The sequence below is a fragment of the Corapipo altera genome, unplaced genomic scaffold (assembly GCF_003945725.1).
Source record: "Corapipo altera isolate COAL_440 unplaced genomic scaffold, ASM394572v1 0, whole genome shotgun sequence".
In the NCBI taxonomy this organism is placed as follows: Eukaryota; Metazoa; Chordata; class Aves; order Passeriformes; family Pipridae; genus Corapipo; species Corapipo altera.
Window position 1 is genome coordinate 72,454,394 of NW_020884872.1, and position 22,206 is coordinate 72,476,599.

A 22,206-nucleotide genomic window follows, 5' to 3' on the forward strand; every position below is an offset into this window, starting at 1 on the left:
ATGCTCTTGGCAGGAGCACCTCAATCTTCCACAGAGATTCCCCTCTGTTTGTAGGATTCTTGCAGCTGTAGTTTGAAGTTTATAGTTTTAGCAGACTGCAGCAACTTCTACATGGTATGCAAAGTCTAGGGATATCTGTGAAAAGCAGTAAATCTATATAAAAACCTTTCAATAGAGCAATGTGTGCTGGCTTTGGTGTGAAGATCAAGGACTGTGCTTTTGTTATCAGGTTTTCAATTTTAGCCAACTGCCTGATTGAATCTTTAGACAGCCTGGACAAGTATTTAAAAACCAGACAATTAAAAAAACTGATCAGAACATCTTCAAATATTTTTCATACCAATATACCTATTTGTATCAATGTACCTAAGAGGGCTAAACAGTTCTTAGTAATTAGGCCCTCATAATTTCCAGAAAAAAGAACTGTCAGTTTTGAAAGCAAAACCAGAACATGAGTACTGGAGGTGAAGCTGCTATATTTTTGTCTCTCTTCATTTGTTCACAATATGTATCTATTTTCAAGTATAATTACATATTACCTATTCTTATTATTTATATATTTCTGTAATGCCCACCAGCAATATCCAAGCTGGAAATACAGTGATTATATTTTAAATAGGGATGGCTAAATTTTAAATTTATTTTAGCCATCTAGTTATTTAAGATTTGTTTAATTTGGTTGATTTTTTTCCTTTTTACTTGAGCAAGCAATTTTCTCTTCCTGAGAATGCCTACCACTCATCTTCACCTTCAAAGAACTTTTTGGAATAGCTACTGTGAGCAGTCCATTGTAGTCTAGCTCTAATTATAATGATAGTGATCTTCCCTGCAGAGACCAACATTTCAAAAGTGAATTGCTGTTGTAGAAGTGGCCCGTTGGGCATTGCTGAACTCTGCTTTTAGTGTTACTCAGACATGTTTGCATTTTCATAAACTCTATCTTTCTTTTCACAGACTTAATGGTCCCACTTCAGTACAGCAAGGAGCTGCATTTTAAATTTAACCTTGTACTTACATCTATTAAATGATTACATGATTAAATTTAAATATGCAATTAAACACTTTGTGAATTGGATGCGATGCATTCGGAAAGGAGGGAGGAGGTGGACACTGTTTTATGATTCTGGAAAGCACGTACATATTATACATATGTTCCAACATATTCTGGAAATGTGATAGTGCTGAAGAAGAATGACCCAAAATATCAAGCTGTCTTCTGCATAATTTTGAGCAGTAAGTCTGAATACACGTTTTCCCCTTAATTAACCAATATTACATTGCAATGGCAGTATATGCAAAGATGTGGTTCTTAAAAGCAACTAAAGTTTCTCTTAATCCAAATGGTTAAATAGCAGTAACTCAGCTAATACAGAACACATGAGTCCCAGCTGTATCACTGTAACTTCTGCCAATAAACAGAACAGTTGAATTTTCAGCCTATTATACCAAACAACAAGAGACAGGGCAAAATGTAAAGACTTCTTTTATCACTTATTTCATATTTATTTTATCAGACTTTTTTTTCAGAACTATGATTAGTTACAGTCACTACTGGAATCAGCAAGCCTAAAAGAAACCTTTTTGTGGTAGATCATCTATGTGAAAACAGAACTTGCAACATTATATGTTTCTTCTATGGATACAAGAAACAGTAATATTATAATTACTAAAGTTGGGGAGGATAAAATGTGGAATAATATGTTTGGGTTTCTTTCTTAACACCTAAAGTCAACACTAACCCAAAGAGGGTTTATTAAAAAAAAAAAAAAAAGCTAATCCAAACTGCACTTAGGAAAGTGATAATATGGTAACATTGGACAGAGTGCCATCTGTTACAATCAGGACTGAAAATAAGATGCAAAAGTTAAAAAGTTAATTCTTGAAATATGGGTATTCCCCTTGAGAGACGAAAGGAGTATTTACCTATTATAAAAACTGTTTGCCCACTACCTTTACATAGAGTGGCTAAACTCAGTGGTATCAACTCTAATTTGACAAGAATTAAGGGCTCAGACATACCCTCAAGTTACGACAATCTAACAAGTTACTGCCTGAATTGCAGTGGCTATCTGTATATGTGCTCTTGATCCACAGAAAATGCAGGCAATGTGACTTTGAAATTCCTTCATTTTGAAAAAAAAGATTTAAAATATGTTTATGTTCATTTAAAAGTAAGACAGCTGTAGGTCTACTGAGTCCTAAATAAGGGAAAGGATATATTATATACAGACCATTCAGATACTACACATATAAAAATCTGTATATATAGATAAAATTACATGTGTAATATATACCACTGAGCACTAAGATCAGTTGAAAGTAAGTTGCCCTGATATTTCTGAGTCTTTACAAAGCAGCAGATTGCCTCCTTTCTCCTGATCTTTCAAGTAGGAGGTAAGAAACTTATTAAACATTAGTGTTGGAGACTGTGGTAAACAACAGGGACAGAGTCTCCCAACATCTGTAAAAGGACAGCCATCTGTGTGTATGGCCTACACCCAAAAGTTCATCGTGTCAAACCACATCTTTCAAATGTGCTCCAAGTGCTAACTTTAAAGCCTTTAGTCTCCAAGTTAATGCCTTACAGCTTCTTTTTTTTGTTTGTTTTATTTTGCTGGATTTGTTATTTTTTAAAAAATGTACCAAAATCCCTAGAGGAGAAAATGACTATTCAAGTATTTATCTATTGTTTGGAAATCCTGAGAAATATGTTTATAAACTAAAATCTTTGAAATTTGAAGGCAAGACCATTTCTCTTGCATTGTGTATTTTCACAAACTCCAGCTGCTGACAGCCTTCCATGCTTAAAATGGTAAGGCAATTACACTGTGTATGTGAATTTAAAATATATATGAACTCCACAGTATTGGATACATATCACTATGTTTGTAAGACACAGACAACCCCTGCAACACCATGGTCATCTAAACTATATATGGGCACAAAAGTAACACTGTTTCATACACAAAACTTTCATCTTTGAGAACTGTTTAGCCACTTGAAAATACCACTACATAAGAATAACGCTTCAGATCACTGCTACCCTCAAATAACCTGAAAAAACCTGTGAGTAAGCAAAAAAAAAATAAAATTATAGGAAGTGGGATAAAACCTGTGTTCCTGCTGAACTACATATTCTACCCCACAAACCCCCCAACATGATATTAATGTGAGAAGACACTGTCTCTCCCCCATAAACTGGAAATACTTAGCATGATCTGGTGGCATAAAACGTATGTTGCTGTTAATGGCTGTGGTGGTGTCAGCAATTCTCTTTCTGACTTTTGCTTCCAGAAGCCAACTTTACATCTCTGACTGTTGAGAGTGTCCAGTATCTATTTTGCAGTAAATGCAACTTCCTTTTCAGGTGTTTTCATGTGTTATATCAATGTCACTTAAAACTTAGGTCAGAACATATGAGACAGAGCAGAAAAACTATTTCCCTATATCACTTCTAACTTGTACTCTTAACCAAATTCTTTTTCAGACATCTTTTGCAAAATAGAACATGATATTTCAGGCTATTCTCTTGTTCAAATCCAACTATAGAATGCATCCATCCCACCCAGGCTATGAAAGTTGCTTTATCTTTTCAACTGAAAATGAAAACAGCAAGTATCAATTTGTATTATGTATGTGCAGTCCCATTTAATCTTAAGGACTACCCAGTTACAGAATAAAAACAACCTTGTGCAATATTTGAGTCAGTTAGGCCTGTTGATGGCAGTTACTGCTTGTATACACACTCTGTCCCTCTCAGTTCTAAAACTGTTACACAAGGCATTACCCACATAAGCAGAAGAGGAGTTTGCATTGCTTAAAAGCACAGCATTTTCAAGTGGGCAACTACTAACACTACCTGTTTGCTAAGAGAGCAGAGGGAGACCGTATACCCTTTAGAATCTAACTGTATATTCCCTAGTTAAATGACAGTGGCATGTATGTAAATACAGGAATAACCATGTCTGAAGGTCTTTAGCCAACAGAGAGTAACCCACTTCCATTAATCAGAAGTGTAATTGAACATCGTGAATCCCCTGCATAAAAGTTACAGATCTGTTCCAAAACATTCAAACAAGATCTCAGAGTTGCTGTGTGATGAGGTTGTAGAATGGTGCCTGGATTGGTTTTCAGTATGGATGAAACATGACAGCGTGGAAAGCTCTACCCTGTGACCACAACTGAGGTGCTGGTGGGGTTAGCTATGCCCACCCCTGGGCAGGGAATATACATGCTCTTCCAGCTACGCACTGATGGAACACTGTACAGATTTCAACTGCAATTGCCATACACCCCCACAATCTCTCTCTCTCTCTCTCTCTCTATATATATTTGTATAAAGCCCAGTAAAGCAAGAAGTGAAGTGTAAATCAGTCATAAAAGAGGTTTTTACCTCTCTCTGATTCAACGAGAAGTGATTTCTAACACTTCACTTTCTACCCCAATTATTTCCCTCTTTGTCCTGGTTCAGCTGTGATAACACCCAGGGAGTAGAGCAAAAGATTGCATGACAACGGCAAGCCTGTATCCTAAAGTTGTTGATACAGACTTCAATAAACATCACTGATAGTATATGCAGTACATTTTCAAGACCTATGGCTTTTTTTATTCCTTTAAAAATGCTTTGTAAAGACAACAGTACTCAGCTATCTTACTTTGGTTTGCAAGCTGGATACCTGTTTTGTCATCAAAATACCAGAGTATAGTGTCATAATTTTAATTCACAAAGTTTCTACAGCTTTAGACAATAGGAATTGTATATTCAAATTAAAAAATATATAAATAAGTGATACATTATGAAAAACTACTATATTTTAATATCAAATTAGGTGCAGGATCATTTCCTTATTTTGCTCAAAACCCAACATTTTGAATTGGCCAAATAACTTGTCTAGTCCAGAGAGCTAGATGTTCCAGTAGCTACAAAGAAATTCAATAAAGTTTTAGTACCCTTCCCTTGTTGCTTCCTGGCCTACAATTAAAATATGAAATAACTGGGTACAGAAAATGAAATCCTGATGGCTGGAGACATTGCCACACTTCAAACTCTTTCTAATATACTAACATTTTTGTTACTGAATATGAAAAACATAAATGCTACAGAAATTCTTCCAATTATTAGAAATTCCATGCAGAAAGAGGTGTATGCATGTGTGTTCAACACTGGACAATTTGTTACTTTAAATTTTAAAAAGGCTATTTCTGAATTGAGAGAATATATGAAAAATAAAATACAGAAGACCCACAATTTTCAGATTTCAGATAATTCAGAATAATCTAAAAGTCAATGTGCATGCAATACTGATACCACTGTATTTTGGTATCTATTTTGAAGAGTGACAAAGGGACAGGGCTTAAGTATGTGGAAGTTAAGCTCTAAAATCTGTAATTTTAAAATCCAAATCTATCTGGGAAGCTAGAGGCCTGTATTAGGTCACATACTTCCTATACAGTGTGAAGAAAAAATTAAACGTAGAACAGAATCTGAAATATCTGTCATATGAGTAGCACAGTGCCTTATGTCACCATGCTCAGCCTATAGACATAGAAACCTGGAGAAGGATACTCAGCTTTGCTCTTCCCATAAATTACTCAGAGGTAGAGAGGAGTTTCCATATCTCCAACTCTCCTGAGAACAAAAATCTCTGATCTTATTTTAAAATTAAATTAAGGAGGGATAAATCACAAGTATGGCTTATTATGCCTTTCAGATGCAACTCCTGAAAGAGGAGTTTCCATCTTCTAAAAAAGCTTAAGAACTCTTTGCCAAGAAGTTTGAGATGGAGATTCAATTGCCTCTTCTACCACCTTTATGGAGATTGTTTTATGCACTAGGCTATAAGCTGAGCTTGGTAAAAGCTTATTTCTTCTCTCCAGTTGAATTTCCCCAGTCATAAAGCTTTGGCAGAAGTAGCAATGCCCCCTCTTTGCATAGCCAACAGTCATGTGAAATGTAGAATACAACAAAATTAAATAAACAAGACTCAGGCTTGCTCACCACTTATGTTATTCCTGTTTATAATTATGTTAAAATATCACTAATTTACCTTAAATGAATACTGGGGAGAAAATAAGTCTGCACTATGGAAAACAGAGTATGTTTACGTAATTAAGATTGTTTTATAATACTTACACACCACTGAGCTGAATTATGATTCTGAATTAAGATGCATGTTAAGAGCTGCATAACCAACCCTACTAGTATTTTCTAAGTTTTTAATGTTCAACTTTACAACCTCAACATCTTTTAAAAACTCTTTTTTTAGGTAAGTAATCTAAAATACATAGGATTAAATATAAATTGTCATAATTTTATAACATATGGCCTTAACACCTTTAGAAGCTGGCCATGTATCCCCAGCTTATTGTATTACTGCAAGTGTCATTAATGTCATGATTTACTGTAGAGAAAGTTACCTACTGTACAAGAGTAAGCATGCACATGCAAACTATATCAAATGAAAAAGCTGTAGCTTTGACGTCAGAAGTAATAACAGCTTATAAACAGCAGTTATTAATTCACCACTTAAAGCTTGGGGATAAAGTCAAGTTATACAGAACAAGAGGTTGCTGCACACAAGATCCTTGCTTTGTTACATTACTTAACAAAGTAATCCAAACATAACATCTCCCCTCTTTAACAGAAGTCAGTGGGAATTAGTCATAGAATACAAAAGATACTCTGAAAAGTTATCTTTGAAAAGTCAGGCTCTATTAGTGAGATTCATCTGACCACAGCAAACATCTGCTTCTGAGGGAGTCACCTCAGAACTTTCTCTAGAGGGGTGGGAGGGGGGCAGAGGGGTAGGAGAAAGGCTCTGTTAGGGTGTAATTAGTCTGATTTCTTTTAAACACCTCCCTTGATCATTTTTCTCCAATGAATACAGAGTGAACTTAAGATCACCAGCTCACAGATGCAGCCATTAGATACTTCCACAGTCAAGGAGGCAGCATCCCACTCTGGTAGGAGGAAGGAGTTTGGGTGCCTTTGACTTTCTCTGTTTCAGTTTGTTAACAGACATTAAGCGTTAATTGAAAAGATGAAAGTCAATAACAACTACAAAATTTGTAACACCTGCTTTGCAGTGGCAGAACCACAGAAAAGCCCAGAAGTAATTAGTACCTCACTTTCTCCATGGAATAAAAAACAGAGTGTAGCAAATAAGGTGAGACATAGAATTATAGGTTTAGCCTATCCTATGCTTTAAATGAACAAAGGCCCAGTGGGAAATAATATGAAACAATGTAAATAAAACCTGTATCAGAGTAACTATATATGAGACAATTTCATTATAGTTACAGGCCTCAATTCTGGCATATTCTGACTTTAGCACGTTTTCTTACAATATGGGCTTTGGTTTGTAAGAGACATTTCATCAAAAAATAAGGAAAGTAGTCTTATAAAATTTTTATTTGTGTTTCTATTTATATAGTGGGAGTGAAAAAAGTATCTACACTCTAAAAAGTAATTAAAAAAATAAGATGAAGAGCAGGTTTTAGGGAGTCAGACACAATCATACAATGTTGAATTGCAGTTTTCATTGGCATCTAGATGAAACTCCTAACTACAGAAGTTTGAAGGTCTAAAAACAAAGTCAGAGCTAGTCACCCTAGGCTCTCTTTCTAAAAGCCAGAAACAGAAATCTCCAGAGAAGTAATTACTCTGAAATGGCTTGAAAGACTACTTAGTGTTAGTCATTGAAGCTTACCTTATCTGGCTTGTCTGAACTCTTGAGGTACCTAATTCTCACCACTGATAGGGAGTTTGGTTTGACAATTCAGGGTTAAGTATTAACTTCTATATGCCCAAATTAGGGTGCATTAATTCCATCCTAAATTTCCACATGCAGATAGGGCAACTATAAATTACATTCAGTAATATGCACATAGAATAATACCACTAGACTTAAATGAAACTTTGCTAAAACTGGTGGACACAACCCTTTAGTTAAGAAAGCTGTGACAAAGAGCTCATCTTTTTAGGAAACAGTGACAGGCTATACTTCAAAGGCACATGCCACTGCCCAAAATAACATGTGAGATTTCTCCATGTTCTTTGTAAAAAAAGGAGGTTGGCAGTGCACTGCTTTAGCACAAAGTGAACCAGAGTAAGAGTGAGAACGTGTGAGGCCTATCACTCAAAAAATTAAAGGTGAGGAAAGTAGAGGACAACAATTGGAAGGATACAAGTTATCAGTAGGTATGCTAGGTCTTTCTTCCATAAGGCTGCTTCCAGCTCATGCGGTGTTGGTTTATAATGAATCTTACTGCTAAGGTCCTTAGTGCACAACTCTTGCACTGCATTTTATCATACTTCCAATATATTCTACTCCTCCAGGCATTCCAGTCCTCTGGTGTGGTATTTCAGTGTTCTTTTGCTTGAAAATGATTTTCTTAATAGATAGTTAGCAGTATGGAAAGTTTGAGCCTAGATGGATTTCCTGTTTTCTTCTTCTTTAAAACAAGAAATTTAAGTGAAACATAGCCTAAACAACAGAATCACAGAATCCTTAAGGTTGGAAAAGACCTCTAAGATCATTGAGTCAAATAGTATCTACCAGCTCAAAGTAGAATAAAAAGCCCTGCACAATATTTTGCATTTGTTTAGCAGTATTTTATATTCACATGCCAGTCACAACTTAGACCCTCTGTATCCAAACCCAAAGCAGTCAGCATGAATTTATACTGTAGGTACCAAAACTCAGTGCTGTTAAAGTGGTGCTAATGCAACCATTCCCAGAATTAGCTGTGTGATTATGAGAGATAAACCAATATTTTCAGTCTGAACATAGTTTAAAAGCAAGTTATTAAATTAATATATTTAAAATAGTTGAATGCTTCTGTAATTAGAAAATGTCTAAAAAATATTGAAAAGCTGCAACCACTGCTTATTTTTTTCAGATTACCCCTAAAAACAATAACGTAAAAACTTACTGAAAAAAATGTTTTGCAGCTTTACTGCAATGCATGCAATCCTGGAATAATTTTGATCAAACTAATGGGCAAGTTAAATAAGAACCTTGCAAATCCACTTCATACAACAAGCAGATAATTGCTTATAGCCACTGCAAGCCTGGGCTGAAGGGCTACCCACATTAGTAAGTACATATAAGAAAAAACCATAGGAAATAGTACTTATTCACTACAGGTCACAGATTAGTCCCTTCTCTGTAGCTCAGGAATTTCAAGTTCACTTTAATCTAGTGTAATTGAGCTAACCAGCTCTTACATTAAAAAGTAATGATTAAGTTAAATTTCTTGCAGACATTCTGTACCTAAAACAAACATGCAGTATGCCTCTGGCAAAGAAGGATACTAATTATAGGATTGACTCATAAGATGAAAGGTTGCACAAGTTACTACTAGAAGCTAAAGTATGGTAAACTGGTTTGAAAAAACACATCGAAATTCTCATACTCTGCAGTTGAGAATTTAATTTTCTAACTGTACTTAGCAGTGACAAGAAACAAAACTGAATATGTTTCTAAATTGCTTGTTCGTATTCCAGATGAACAAACTAGAAGTGAATACTGCAATTACTTCATCATTCTATACTATGGATTTTTTTTAACCTAATAAAGAAGTGAGCTCTACAGTGAATTTTTACTACACAAAAACATGCAAAATTAATTACTTTTGGTCACTCTCAGTTTTCTTTTCTTATATTAAGCATGGTCTTAAAATGGATATTTGAGGATTCATTGCTTGACTTCACCCTTAATGCAACAATTCATTCTCTGATTTACCAGGAATCAGAAAAGAGACACATCTCCAAGGCTCCAGACATCTGTGGGGAAGGATATGCAAGTTCAAAAGTAGTTTTGTATTACAAACGGAAGCTTTCACTGGGATTAGCAGATAGAGTTGCCAGCTGTGAGTTAGAACAAAGATACAAAATATGTCCTATATGTTGCCGGCTACTGATTAGATACAACCTCCTGGATGCCGGATGGGCACTGCTTATGTGAACTCCTATTATCAGCTGCAGGAGCTTGTGATGTGAACTTATGAAATAAACAAAGTTTGATTCAATTTATTTTAAAAATCACAAGTTGACATTTCTGTTTTCAATTTAAGCTATACATTTTCCACCATATTGTAGCAAGAAATAAGGAATCCATTTTCAAAGACATTTACACTGGAATACTGTGTTTCTCTCCAAAATACATTAATACATGCTTTAGTAGATAAAAATAGATTACATATAAAAGTAATGTGCAATTCTCATGCCTAAACTAGACAGCCAATGCCTTTCAGCGCAATTCAACTTGGTGAAATATCACCTCAACTTCATAAGATTTACTTAAAGCTCTACTGGATTATCTCAATGTGTATTTTATATATTACATTTTCAGAGATTATGAACAAATAGTGTTGAAAAGAGACATTTCCTAATTTATTCTATGATTTCCACCTGTATGATGGAAGCCATTTACATTAAATCTACTCACTCTGAAAATCATTTAATATTTATATTGCTTACTGAGGTAGGGACTGCTAATACTAGATGGTTTTTTCTAGTATTCAAATTTTTCTGTTCTTTCCCCCAATCATAATAAATGAGCACTTCCAGGAGGTCCAGAGATTATAAGGTGTTTTACATTCTTTTCCTTTCTGTACATTTTCTGCTGTTGACAAATGCGGTAGGAGCTTATGCCACAACCTTCTTAGCTCAGTAAGTGCACTAATGTAGCTCCTTCTTCACTACCAGTTCATTTCGTTTTGTAGAATCAGAAAACTCTTTGTCTGAGCAGCATGAATAGAAACTAGTCATCATGGTCAAAAGGATTAAAAAGGGATAATAAATGACAACAGTATAGGATACATTCTGTTCACCTAGGAAAAAAACCTAACCCCCCCACAATTCTAATCTTATAATTATCTTAAGAAGTTTGCAACACTTAAATTTCATTCTGAAATTAGTTTTAGCAGGCAAAAAAATCACACCTATGGGCCACTGGTAACATTTAGCATGCTTCAAATATGTAATAGTTAATGGAAGACAAATTTCCTGGTCTCAGAAATCCAGCCTTCTGTGGCCAGGAAGGAAAAAGCAGTTTCTCTCCAAGCAGTTTCTCTCTCAACTTGCCAGGAAGGAAGGATCTTTTACAGATCCAGAGACTAGTATGATGCCGGCATTAAGGAAATGATCTACATGCTCAATGACAACCACCAAATTCTCTGACAGCTGTTCAATCAACAAACCCAACTCAGCTCAATCCAGATAAATCTAGAACTTCAATGACAGGGATGTAGAATGACAAGAGATGTTTGACTCTCAGCAAGAAAGCACTTGCTATAGATAGCCTCTTATAACCTCAGGAATGTCTGTGAGGGTCAATCAGCACAAGTGTGGGACACTACCTCACCAATTTTGGAAGAGAAAACCTTATGGCAGCATCCAACTTGAGTTACATCACAAGCTTGCACAAAGTAACAGCAGGAAAAGACTAGGAAAGAACTAGGGGTTTTGATTTGGTATTTTTCCTCTGTTGCAAGAGCTACAGCATCCCTTCATTAGTCAGCTAGCAACTGAAGTAGTCATCTTCATGAGTCAGAAGATGTCAGAGAGACAGTGAACTCTACATCCTTATAAAGTACAAATATCTTAACTGGCATGTTAAGATGGAAATGTGTGTTCCATCTCCTTATTTACCACTTAGTAGCAACAACAGTCTTTTGCATAAAATATATATATGTGATTGCTTTTGAATCAAAGGAAAGAGTATTATTTTTACATCCTCATAGAAAAACCTAATCTTTATTTTTGCCAGGAGAAAGTGAGGTTATGATATTGTTTATTTACTGAAAAATGGTTAATTTTCACTGTTGGTTTATCAGTTCCTTCTTCCATTAAGTACCAACTCAATCAGATAGATTTCACATAGAAAAAACTCTTCCCTATGGAACTTTTTACCTAGATTTTGATCCAGAAGAATGTGTCACAATCCATCTCACACAGCCTTAATTACAGAAACCTGTGTGAAATCAATCTAACAAGCCATATTTTGTCAAAAGAAAAGTCACATACTGTAATTACCATATGTAGTAAAAGGAAAGGTTTAACAATTTGCTTGAAAAATGACACACTGAAAAGGAGTGTTCAAAGCACATACTTCTGTAAAGCCTCCAGAAAGAAACAGTACCAAAACATGCATTAAAATCAGAATTTTTTTTACCTTTGTTACTGAACCATACTTTGGTCTTGCACATGCCACAGAAATATTTATTTGTAGTTCAAGGATATTTTGTCTTTTTACACCAAGAATATTTTCATTTCAGAAGTATAAATATGAATATAATCAAGGAAAAACAAAAAGAAAATACTTTTCTGAATTAAAAGGGACTAAACATACCAGTTAATAGAGCAAAATGTCTTTTAGTGATTCTTTTCTGCAGATTCATTCCCTGAGGTAGAGGATTACTCATTATATTGCATGAAGCAATACATTAAACCTTTTCAGTTCAATAAACTGTATTTTAGATTCTGTTCCTGATGCTCCACTTGAATTTACGATTACCAAGTTTCATCCCATTACTCATAAAACAGCCTCTAGAAAACTATGGTATATCTTTCTTCCCATTGATCATACTTTTTATGGCAAGAGAGAAAAAGAGAAAAAAAAAGATCAGAGGTAAATTTTTTGTCTGTTTACATTTTTCTTCCTTTTTTTGATATGCATTCATTTTTGCTAAAATTTGCACAGCCTTTACAGTCATATTCAGCTTTTTAAATTTCCACTGGATGTTGTCAACAGACGTCCTTTAGGATTTCATGGTCAGTCTCATCACATCTAATAATACAAAGGTAGCGACAAGCAAAATAAAGGACTGCCCATTATTTGAGATTAAAGAGTAGAATAATTGAAATAGAAAGTCTGACCCAGTCACCTGTACTTCACACACATAAAGCAGGAAGTAGAGAGGAAAGTTTGGCTGATTAGTCAGATAATAATTTAAATGGAAATTCATTAATTTGTAGCTTGAGCTTTACTTCAAAAATAGAACTCAAATTCTTAACTATTTGAACAATTTCTATTCAAGAAAACAAACAGTCTGACTGGTATACTTCCATCAGCATATCCAAACAGCAAAGACAGCAGATATGCAGATATGCTTTTCCCCTCATTTTAAAAAGCCATGAGTATTAAATTGGAATTTATTACTTAACCATGGTTGCGGTCAGAATGTGAGAATTATGAATAATGTAATTATCTCAACAAGATACCTTAGAACAACTGAGCTGTATTGTGACATATTAATTTGAGAAGGCATGAAACTAGGATTGCAAATGGGCACAGGCCCTGCAGTGCTAACCACACACAGTAATGGGAACCTACCTGTGATGGGGACCTACTTCTGATGTAATAATCAAAGAGTTAGGGCAAGAAGCCAACATACAGTTAGTATACATGATAAGGGAAGAATTCTGGACTCAAAGAAGCTAACAAAGAATGGACTCCCAGACATTATCTCAACCTGCTCTGCCGAATTTGGCATCAGAAGACACCATAGAACAGATTGTTCAGAGACAGGTGACAGACCGATTAGCTTGTAGATCCTGATGGTTTCAGTGCCAGGTGGGTATATAACTGCTCAGTGTTGCAAAAGTCTTCAGATGACCACTGAAGGATATAGAAAAATCTGTAGATGCCTCCTTAAATTTCAATTCCATTACCTCTTGGATCAACTGTGATAGACAAAGGGATCTGTATTCTCCAATTAGACACCTATTAAGAGCATCCTGCCCAGTCCATGCATATGTACTTCCTTCCATGGCACTAAGGGGAAAGCAGGTAAACCACAGACCTTTTGGCCTAAACTAAAGCTGTGATGTGTTCAAGTCACTGGGACCCAGAATCAGTGCAACACTCCTGGAGACAATGAATAGTTGTAGGTCCCTTGGGCTTTTAAGTGTTTGCACAGTTAGGTAGCTGTCAAGCAGGACAGTTGGTGGTGCAATTTTTGAGTCAGAATCCTTGGCCCATTTTGATATTTAAGCCTTATGTACCTCTAGATGCTCGATAAGGGTAATGCTACCTACACTATAGTATATTTCTGAAGTATTCACTACTAGCCTAGTCCTTTTAGTTTGTAGCTTGAACTGGGTTACTTGAAACTCACTCAGTGAAATACTTCTTTGTGCAAAGAAATCTAAGTTAGATTTGAGGTACTAGGTACAAAATAAGAACTCTGTTTGCTGGTATTGTAAGATTTTCAATGAAGATCAAGAAATTTCAAACACTCATTAGAATTGATAAAGTTGTTCAGCTTACTATCCTTTTACTATAGACTAAAATAACAGAGCAGACATGCCAAATTGAGTACTTCTGTTCTAGAGTTACTAGTGAGCAAATCAATTAATTGGAACAGCCCTTAAACCTACGGTTTTGCAGCATTAAGCTAGATGTGATTAGCAATTTTTCTGATAAAACAAATATTCCTCTGTAAAGAGTAAACGGAATAGTACATAACATGTACGGATAGTGCAAGACAGTGGACAAGAGTCTAACAGTTTAAAAATTGTGGTGGTTTTTGGTTTGTACAGGGTTGACTTTTTTATTTTTTTAAGAGGAGTAGAGAGGATGGTGGATAGAAATGAGAGAAGGAGTTCTGACCAGTTCTGTCTACTAACTGTAATACATACATACATAGTGGTAATCAGCTACATAATGAAGTACTTCTATACATATAGGCATAGAAATGAGAGGTACAGGCAAAAAGAGTTAGTGAAAGGAAGCTGGGAAAGTTTTAGAACATGATTAAACTATGCAATGAATCTAAATTTCTTCTCCTTTAAGTAGCATTTCAGAACTACTATAACTCATTCTAGTGGCAACATCTCTGTAATTAAAATAAGAAAAATTCTGCCCTCTCTTTGTTTTCAACTTTTTGTTTTCAAAGGGGAACCCAACGTGTAAAGCAAATTCAGAACAGGAAAAAAAGGAGCTGTTTGTCTCTAAGTTATACATGACCCCCAATGGGTCAGAAGCATCACAATAATTAAAGACAAGGAATTGAAAACATTTAGGTTTTCTAGGTTAACACTCTTTGACCTATGATGAGTGAAAGAAATAAAATTGTAATAAAACTTTATAAGACATTAATAGCAATTCTCATCTCGCTGAAGCACCTAGTCAAATTTGTTTCAGACTTCTTGAGTTGCTCTGCCATCAGGTCACATATGGAAAATATCAGACTGACTTATTACGTTTTTACAAAAGTGTACGTTTCAGTGTTGAAATAATGGGAAGCTAACATCTCTGTAATAAAACAGTATTGATATTTATAAGCTCATGATGCTGTTATCTGTACTTAAATTAGCTGTCACTCCTTATGACTTCAATGAAAGGTTTATACAATATTCCAACTGCTTTCTATCACAGTGTCCAACATAGCAAAGAGGATTATGAGAGATGCTGTGATGTATCCTCAAATCAGAACAAATACTGAGATAAGAGGGACATATATATATGTCGGAATAGAACAAAGTAATTAAGAATAGTTTCATTTGTTACATACTTTCAGCTGCCAGTTGCCTCATATACACACTGCATTAGCAATACAAAGTTTACTGTACAAAGCAACCAAATAAAAATTACAGAAAAACTTAATTGCTAGAAAAACATTATCTGGAGTCTGACAGCTTTCAAATCATAAAACTCTGTAAACAGAAAGAAGAAACTGATACAAATTAATTAAAATTCCACTATGTAAACAGTGGAACTAATGTGGAATTGAATGTCATCCAAAAATTACTCTCAAGTTAAAATGCTATATTTTTATTTAATGAAATAATACAAAAAGCTCCAACAAAGCTGAGACAGGGGGATTTTTTTCTCTTTTACCACTGGTGAAAGTATTTTACAGAATACACATGTAGCCAGCAAGCTTCCAGCTCCCCCTTACAAAACAATATATGTTATAACCCTGCAGACTGCAATTTCTAGCTTTTTATCTTCTCTGTTCTGAAGTATAGTCCTTGTATATCCCAAATACCCACTATACTCACATGAAAGTTTACAAAGTCACAGATTCTAATCCTGCAAATATAAAGAAGTAGATTTATACACAATCCTAACTTTTCCTATACTAGCTTCTTTTACCACCAGGAAGAAGGAAATACCACCAGATTTTATCCCTTAAATAGCAACATTCATTAGTGAAACAACATACCTTGTAGATTTGAAGAGTAAGACTCAGCTCCAGTTTAGGACACTTATATTTAATTCTCAGAAAAAAACAACACTAACCATATAGAAACTAACTAATAAAAAAATCTACAGAAGAAAACTGTAAAGGGAGCTTTGTGATCAATCTTAGTGAAGGCAGTCAAAGTGTCAAAGGAATTCAACAAAATCAAAGTAGGATGCCTCACATGAAAATGCAATGTTTTTACTATGATCTTCTTTATGTATTTTATCTCAACAAGCCACAGTCTTTACTTCTATTCCTCATCTTAGTAAAAAACTGATCATTTTTTAGTTTGAGATACTCTTTATAATTGAAACTGAAATCAATATCTGAAAATACAGTTCAGGGCAAAAAAGCAGCAACTTTGGACACAAGTGCCGGATTATTTCAAACACACATAATGTTACAATCAAACTGCAGATATTTCTACTGTTGTCACTTATTCAACAAAACATTTCTGCTTCATTGAAGCAAAGAATGTGTTTATTTCCTGGAACATGTAGAAACTAGTTTCCCAAGCTTCACAGAATGGTATCCCTCCCCCATCCTGTCCCCTTTCAGCTTCCCATGCTCTTTGCTCTATGTCACGAAGACAAGTAGTAGTCCTGGAGAAGGAAGAATGATTTTGGCTGGACAACCTGTGCAATTTTTTATGGTTTAAAAAGTTATATTAGAAAAAAAGGACAAGTCTGTTGTTTAAGTGGCAGTTTGGCCATAAAACACTCTCTTGGTGCCTAGGTGTTAATTTCCTCACTTCCTTGATTCTCGCAATTTATTCCAATTTAACTGTTTGTACAGTCAAATTCTACACTGAATTTGCACATAACACGGGAACGCCACTGACCGGAGATTGGTCCAGAAAGGAAGTTCTAGGAATTATTTTTTTTAATACATCTCAAAAAGTTCAATGTCACAGGCTCTTTGGCTTAGTAGAAAGCCTGTCCAGAGACTAAAGCATTCTTGTGATTCTGGTGCTTTTCTGCATTTTGAACTGAACAATACAACAGTAACCACTTGTAAGAATAGCTGGCATAGCCAACCTGATAAAAAATTCTATTACTTTAATTTTAATCCGCCATCTTCTTATTGCCAAAAGATGATAAGGAGTATGGTTTCTAATGTTTTTTTGTTTGTTTGCTAAGACAGACTAGCTGAAAACATAATGTTTGTTCTAAGAAAACAATGGTCATTTTTGGAAAATCTTCTGCTCCTTACCTGAACTATTCCCTCATCTCTCCTTAACTTGTGCCACCACAAGTTAAGTGTTCTGAGGTTAACAAACTCATTAGATTTAAAAATAACCTTTAAAAGGGTGTTATTTTGATTCTTTTTCTATCAGAGAGAATCACCATCTAGCTTACTTAAGAGTCCTGAGCAGAAAGAAGAGTGAACTCTGCAAACATAAATTGGTGCTGAGAAAAAAGAATCATTGAACCATATCTACATCACTGTTTCACCACTTTTGGACAGTCTATGGTACCCTCTATTCCAGAAATTACATCTTTGATTGATTGGGTTTCCACTCTAATTCCCAATTCAAAGGAATCCTTTTCTGTCATTCAGTGGAAAAAAAAATGTCTTCAAGTGAAAAAAATGTCTTCTGTTTACAAAGTGAACATAAACAGTAATTTTAAAAACATGCTTTCATTTCTAATGTTTAGATGCTGCCCCTGTACATAGGATTGGTATTTACAGTTTGTTTACCTGAACTAAGTAAATTAAAATATAACTATATCATTGTGTATTTCATTTTCTGACATCCTAAAAACACACATAAGTCATTGTGTCCCCTTTAAAGTTAACACAAAGGTGATAACAATTCTCCTGGCCTCTAATACTCTCTTTACTTGTTCATTATAGAATCCTTTCAACTTTGCCTCTAGCAATTCACAAACTCATTTTTTCATGAGTAAATATTTAAACCAGATCTGTTTTAAAATGTCTACTGAAAGAAGATAAAAGCAAGTATTTAGATTTATAGCTAACCAGGTAATAATCAACTGCTACTAGAAAGAACTCGATCCATGTCTTAGCTTTAACATGAACCTGTAGTCCAGGTAGGGGGCTGTGAGCTTTTGTGCCTCTATGGTAATGTTCTAAAGCAAACAAGAGATTGCCACACACCTTGCAGGATAATTAATTCATTGAAATGGGACATTTAAACTTTTCCTTTTCATCTGTAATACAAGAGTTAGCTGCACTAATATTTGACTTTCTGTTTTGCAGTGGAAAGAGAGAAGGATAAGAAAGGCAGAGAATTAGAACTTAGTTCTCTGATCACTGAGAACTTGTCCCACACACTAATGATCTGTCTCCATTTAACTTCAAGTAGCACAGTCTTAACTATAAAAATATATTCATTATTGAAATAAACTGCCAACATTTTCAGCATTAGGTGGGAAAGGTTTGCCTTCGCACACCATTATTTATACTTCCTTACAGAATCATGTTTTTGTCTTGGTCTTAAATTTTCCCCTATCTGATGTTAAGTAAAACTCAAAAGGATCTCAGTTCACTTAGCTCTATTGTAAAAAAACTTCCTAGGCTGTTCTGAGAAAGGCATGTACACTCTCCAAAACTGAGGCAGCTTATGTCGGAGGCCTGAAAACCAATACACAAATTCTGAAAAAAAGGTTTCTGAAAACCACAGTGACATATCGTAACTGTACTTCATGGTAGGATTTCGGTTATTTAGGATTTTAATGAGTGGTTAGTATGCAAATAACAAACATTTTAATGATTTCAAACTTGTAAAAGCTAGAAATACTTGCCAATTCTCACAACTTCACTGTTACCACTTCTGTTACTTAGTCAATGGTTTTGTCACATCCATGAGAGTAGGGCACAAAAACGTCTCTTATCTGGATTTACCACTGCAGCTTGTGCCAGAGAAAATGCTCTTCTCCATGGGGTTCCTGTTGCCTATTAAAATTAGTAATAGCTTCCTAATGGTTCAGTTTAGGATCCAAGCTTAGGCTCAATTACAGAAGCCAAGTCACTATAAACTAAACAATTCTGAGTTATTTTAAAAGATTTGGTAACTGTTCTTTCATCACTTTTAAAAACTAATAATTTGTGATTTTGAAAAATATGAAATAGACACGAGTCACTAATTACAGCCAAATCAGAATAATAAGCGAGGTAATTTCTTCTTCTCTGTCTTCGATTGTGCCAGAGAGCAGAATTCATGTTTGAAGAACATACTTTCTTAGAAGAAGGGAACAAACAAGAAAAGAGAAAAAAAATGTATAAAACGAATTTATGAATTAGAGATCCTAGACAAGATGAAAAACTGTTGCACTTTAGATTTCACCAACTTTATTTGTAGATAAAAAGAGTGAAAACAGATGAAGGGGATAATACCTAATTTGCCCAACTGAAGGAATTAAAATACATGTATATATGAAATGGTCTGTTTGGGTTCAAAGCCTGTCTAGAAAGACCTTCTGCAACTCATCAAATTTGAAGTGATTTGCTCCAGTAAGTCAAGATCAGCATTTCATTCTTGGCATCAAATCTGACAGTGTTTGATAGGAAGAACATACTTTCTAAACATTTTTAAGATATCATGTTGTCTACACTTCAAAAAATAGCTGAACATTTTTTAATTTAATTTCAAGGCTTGTGCTGTACACGGGCAGGAGTTACTGCTGAAAACATTGGAACTTATTTGACTTAGTCTTTTTACAGTAATCTGATTTACTGGTTTTGAATGTTGCAATCTTTAATAGTACAAGTTTTTATACGTGTGGTTTCCTGTCAATTTCTCTTAGGGTTTGAGAGGATTTCTTTATATACCTGAGATTCAGAATAATTTAATTTTTATTAAAGATTCTGTCTGAAAAATCAGGGTTTATAGGTTTATCACCCCAAAGGCACCAAAACTAGAATGGAAGCAAAAGAAGGAAATTTGGCTCATTCAAAAAAGACTAAGCAATATATGAAATGCTGAAGAATCCTTATTTCATTGAAGTTAATACAATATAAAACTATTGAAAAGTATGATTTTAACACACATTCTATATTCTTGGTTCAATTTTAATTTTGTACAATTTAAAAAAAAATAATATATTTATAAGAAACAGTGTGTCTTTTTTAAAGTAGCGTGAAGTATTTAAGGACATGACAATTTATTCTTTCTATAAACAACTGTTTCTGTTTGAAATAGGGGAAGAAACTCCTAAAACATAAGTTCTCAGTTACAGAAATAAACAAGTAAAGCCAAAGTTTTTCACATGATTATGTTGAATCATATTTATTTTTCATATTATAGACAGCAATAAATGCAAAAAGTACAAGTCACTCTTTTCATTGAATTATATACACCTGATGGGATGTAGACCATCAACAGTCTTAGGAGAAGTAGCAACAAGGCTTCTGTTGCAGAATAAAGAGGTTCTCACCTTTGAAGAGATTCTAATTCTCTCATTGGCAAAAAACAAATAGAGAAGCCAATTACTTCTTCAGGTATATAGCAGTATAAAGATATTTATCTATATTGTTCTCTCTCATTGTAACCTTGGTAGAAAGGTTATTTTTAAAGATACCAACAAACTACCCTTCTAGGGTGTTCAGGAAAGGACTCAGAGTTGTTGAGGCCTACCTGATAGTAGGCAGAGAGAGGGTCCAGGACAATTCCCTTTCTTTTGGCATTAAACAGAAATTAAAAAATTAATATGACAACATCAGAAGTGGAATCAAGTCTCCCTGATATGACAGGAAAGTTTATTCCACAAGTGACTGGTCATTTCAGGGAACTTCTCAATGATAGTATTGGATCTGTTGAAATGTTTTAACAAAGTCATTTCCTAACAAAAAATGAATTTTTAAAAGAATTCATAACTGTGACTGTCATTTTCTTTCCCAGGCTTTGAAGTTAAAAGAGAAAACACTCTAAAGCAAAACCACCACTTACAGTGAGGCTCATAGGGAGGAGGAGGATCACCACAAGGAACACACTCCATGTCTTGAAAGCCTCCAAGCTTAGTCTTTCTATAAAATCTAAAAGACAAAAGAATGAAAAAAAACCCAACAAACAGTTAATCAAAACCAGTTATTTTTTCCTCACAAAATTAATCAGGTGTTTCAACAAAATCTTCTATACTTGCAAATTTTGTCAATCTGTGCAAATTATTAGGAAATGGAAGAAAATAAAAGTAAACAAAACACAGTAGATACTAATTAATGGTGCAACAGCAGATCTAAAGTAAACTCAGGAAAAATCTAACTCTGTTAGTCCAGATGCATAGTAACTATAATCTTATGTTTACAGAAGAAATAAACAACTTTGGAGATTTCAGACAGAAATCAATATCCCGTTTTCCACATAGACTAAAACATACATGACATGTATGAAGAAACTTACCTTATGAAAGCTTACTTACACATCTAAAAAATAAAAGGGAACTATTTAATCTATATAATTCTCCAAAAATAAACAAGATATTATAAGGTGATTATTACCATTAGCAATATATAATGGATCAGATGTCAGCAACATTTTATTCTAAAGACCCTCGAAGAACTTTATTACTGAGTTTATGTTTGAAGAGCTTACTGACTACAGTGATTGGCAAAACCCTACACTCCTAAAGCAGGGAACAAGAGTAGCAGCAAATAAAAAACCAAAACTTAAAGAGTGTGATACTTCAAATGTGTAAGTATGACATCCTCTAAAGAACTTATCTAGAGTAGGTCTGTCTGTCTTTCAACCAGTCACTAGCACTAAGGCAGAATTAGCAGCTGTGGCCTGTTCAAGATAAGTACATAAATTGTTTCTGTAGAGGTAGTGGCACATTAAATAAAAGGTACTAACTCTAACTCCAGTGATGTTATATTACTAACATTGCAAACGCCATTAAAGTATGAAGTCTGTATCAGCTAAAGCAAATAGCTTTCCAACTTCTCAAGAAACCCATGCTTTAACAATGTGAACAGAAACAGATCCATAGGCTGCAAGACTGAAGGTCTTTTGCTCTGAATGAAATGTGTTATTATTTGTTTTTAGCTGAC

General features: G+C 34.6%; 1 protein-coding gene across 3 annotated transcripts in view; it reads right to left on the minus strand.

Annotated features, from left to right (window-relative positions):
* The window catches only part of TNFRSF19 (TNF receptor superfamily member 19), a 58,217-nt gene that overhangs the window by 10,320 nt on the left and 25,691 nt on the right, over nucleotides 1-22,206 (minus strand). For all 3 annotated transcript variants that reach the window (XM_027652365.1, XM_027652357.1, XM_027652372.1), the window contains one exon: nucleotides 21,110-21,195. In XM_027652365.1, the coding sequence (XP_027508166.1) occupies nucleotides 21,110-21,195 (86 nt within the window). The remainder of the gene's footprint in view (nucleotides 1-21,109; nucleotides 21,196-22,206) is intronic.